This window comes from Vespa mandarinia, chromosome 3 (assembly GCF_050613455.1).
Source record: "Vespa mandarinia isolate Hongniang chromosome 3, ASM5061345v1, whole genome shotgun sequence".
Lineage (NCBI taxonomy): Eukaryota > Metazoa > Arthropoda > Insecta > Hymenoptera > Vespidae > Vespa > Vespa mandarinia.
In genome coordinates this window covers 10045001-10047500 of record NC_140812.1, presented here as the reverse complement: position 1 = coordinate 10047500, position 2500 = coordinate 10045001, and the positions used below count along the sequence as shown (strand labels likewise).

The 2500-nt window shown below is 37.3% G+C and overlaps 1 protein-coding gene across 1 annotated transcript in view; it reads left to right on the top strand.

Annotated features, from left to right (window-relative positions):
- Window positions 1–2500, top strand: part of LOC118444987 (segmentation polarity homeobox protein engrailed-like) — a 3217-nt gene that overhangs the window by 236 nt on the left and 481 nt on the right. The window contains exon 1 of the mRNA XM_035873830.2: window positions 1–731. This exon is cut by the window's left edge and continues 236 nt beyond it. Coding sequence (XP_035729723.1) covers window positions 11–731 — 721 coding nt within the window. The 5' untranslated portion in view covers window positions 1–10. The remainder of the gene's footprint in view (window positions 732–2500) is intronic.

Below are 2500 nucleotides of genomic sequence, written 5' to 3'. Positions count from 1 at the left end.
AGTTGAAAAGATGAGCGTTGCTCTCGTTACCATGGATCCGGCGTACAGTCTCCGATTGGGGATTGGTTCTCCTCCTCCTCATCATCATCATCATCTTCTTCATCATCATCATCATCATCATCGGGTTAGATCGCCCGATCACGTGGGTCAGCCTCGTCAGGAAGATCACCTTCATCATCATCATCATCATCATCATCATCGTCATCATCATCATCATCATCCTGGTCAAGAGGACACAGATACGCCATTGAGATTTAGCGTCGTTAATATTTTACGGCCAGATTTTGGTAGAGAAGCGATACTCAGTACGAAGGGTACGAAACAAAATGGTTTGCCTTTACCGAGACATCACAGTCCACTTCCGCTTCCAAGAGATCTTAGTTTGAGCTCCTCGGTGAATAATAATAACAATAGGCTATCACCCCAATCACCGAATTCGATTGTGAATCGTGAGAGAGACAATTTCCCGTCGCATTGCGGATTGAGCAGAAGCGGAAGCGTCGAGAGTCTTGCGAGTAATAGAAGTTCCGTGACAGGTAGCTCTGTCACAGGTAGCACGCCGTCCCTGAGCTCAGCGTCTTCTACTATAGGAAGCGGGGAATCGGTGAGCGGCGAAAACACGACCAGCAACGCCACCAATATAAATAACCTTCCACAAAATGGTACCAATGGTCAAAGCCTTTGGCCCGCTTGGGTTTATTGCACTAGATATTCCGACAGGCCCTCTTCCGGTGAGTCGACGTTACTTCTTCATTCCTTCCTTCATTCGTGATTAAATCTAAAGATGGTAATCACAGAAAATCAAATCTATAATCAATGGAACAAAACGAGTCGCATTAATAATAATAATAATAATAATAATAATAATAATAATAATAATAATAATAATAATAATAATAGTAATAATAATAATAATAATAACGACGTTAAACGTAATGATCGGTGATCGAAGGATATTATAAATATTCCATTGACGAATTACACGGTACCTTGTCATTTTCTTTAAACCAAGTCATTTTATTCCACGATAGGTCGTAGTAACACAGTTTCTATCTAATTCTAAGTTTCCTAACGTTTTTCTTTTTAGGACGGACGGGTTGACGTCCGATACCATCTGCCTTTGTTCGCAGAACTTAATTGTCTAGAACCTATATCCTCGATCTACTCTCTCTCTCTCTCTCTCTCTCTCTCTCTCTCTCTCTTTCTGTCTCTATCTTTCTTTCTCTCTCTTTACGATCACCGGCTGACCCACATATATGCACTCTTGCACCTCCGCCACCTTTACCACGTTCAGCAACCTCTCGATCTTCGCACCGGGGTGGTCCCGAGCTTTCACGATCCGATAAACGTGTTTACTAATTACAGCCTCCTATCGGCTTGTATTTCTGCACGAGCTTGATCGTATTTCCTTTAATTAGGTAAATGTTAAACATATAGAAAGAGAGAGAAAGAGAGAGACACGGATAATAGAAAGAGATAAAAAGATAGATAAAGAAATTAGATTTTCAATTGTAAAAATGTTCTAATCGCTTAGTAGGTAGTTACTTTAATGGTCACGATGGAAAATAAATCTTTTCGATGCGTACATACATACGGTCAAGATCGAGCAAGGCGCGAATGTAAATCGTTGATAAATATCGAGCATCGATGCCCCGTCGCGATTAATTATTTATTCCACGAGCGTGCGGATTAATTCGATACGCTGCTAATGAACGCGATGGCGTGTACGAATGGCGTATATCACGAGTCCACTTTTTTAATCGTTCTTGACGCCGTGGAATTTATACGTTTTATCAGTCTTTCTTTCGTTCTTTCTTTCTTTCCTTCTTTCTTGCTTTCTTTTTTCTATGATATATATATATTTTTATATTATGTATATAAATATATATATATATATATGTGTACATACATATACTTATATATTATTTATATGACTCATTTCTTCGAAAGTAAATTCCATGTTGCTTAGAATTCCGGATTCGAGGTATCTATCTAGGTACTTACATAATTTCGAAATCTTGCACCGACTTATAAATATTCATCGAAGACTATGTTCACGATTGACGAAGAAATACATGAGAACAGTACGTGTTAACGATCAGAGAGAGAGAGAGAGAGAGAGAGAGAGATAGAGAGGAAAGAGAAATAGATAGAGAAAATATTTTTGTGGCTACCAATTCGGTTTTTTTTCTTTCTCTTTTTTTTTTCCTTCCTTTCTTTCTGTTTCTTTTTTCAGACAAATCCTTCTTCGGTACCATCCTTCGATCTTAAAAGAAAAGAAAAAAGAAAAAAAAAGAAAAAATAAAAAATAAAAAAATAAAAAAATACAAGCTGTAATGTCCCATGGGAATAAATTATAACGGATCGTATTGAAATATCTCGTTTGTTTACGATGTTTTGATTCCTTCAGAGAAAGAATAATAACTTCATTCGCTAATAAGAAATCAATCTCTTCTTTCTTTTTTTCTTTCTTTCTTCCTTTTTATTTTTATCTTTCATT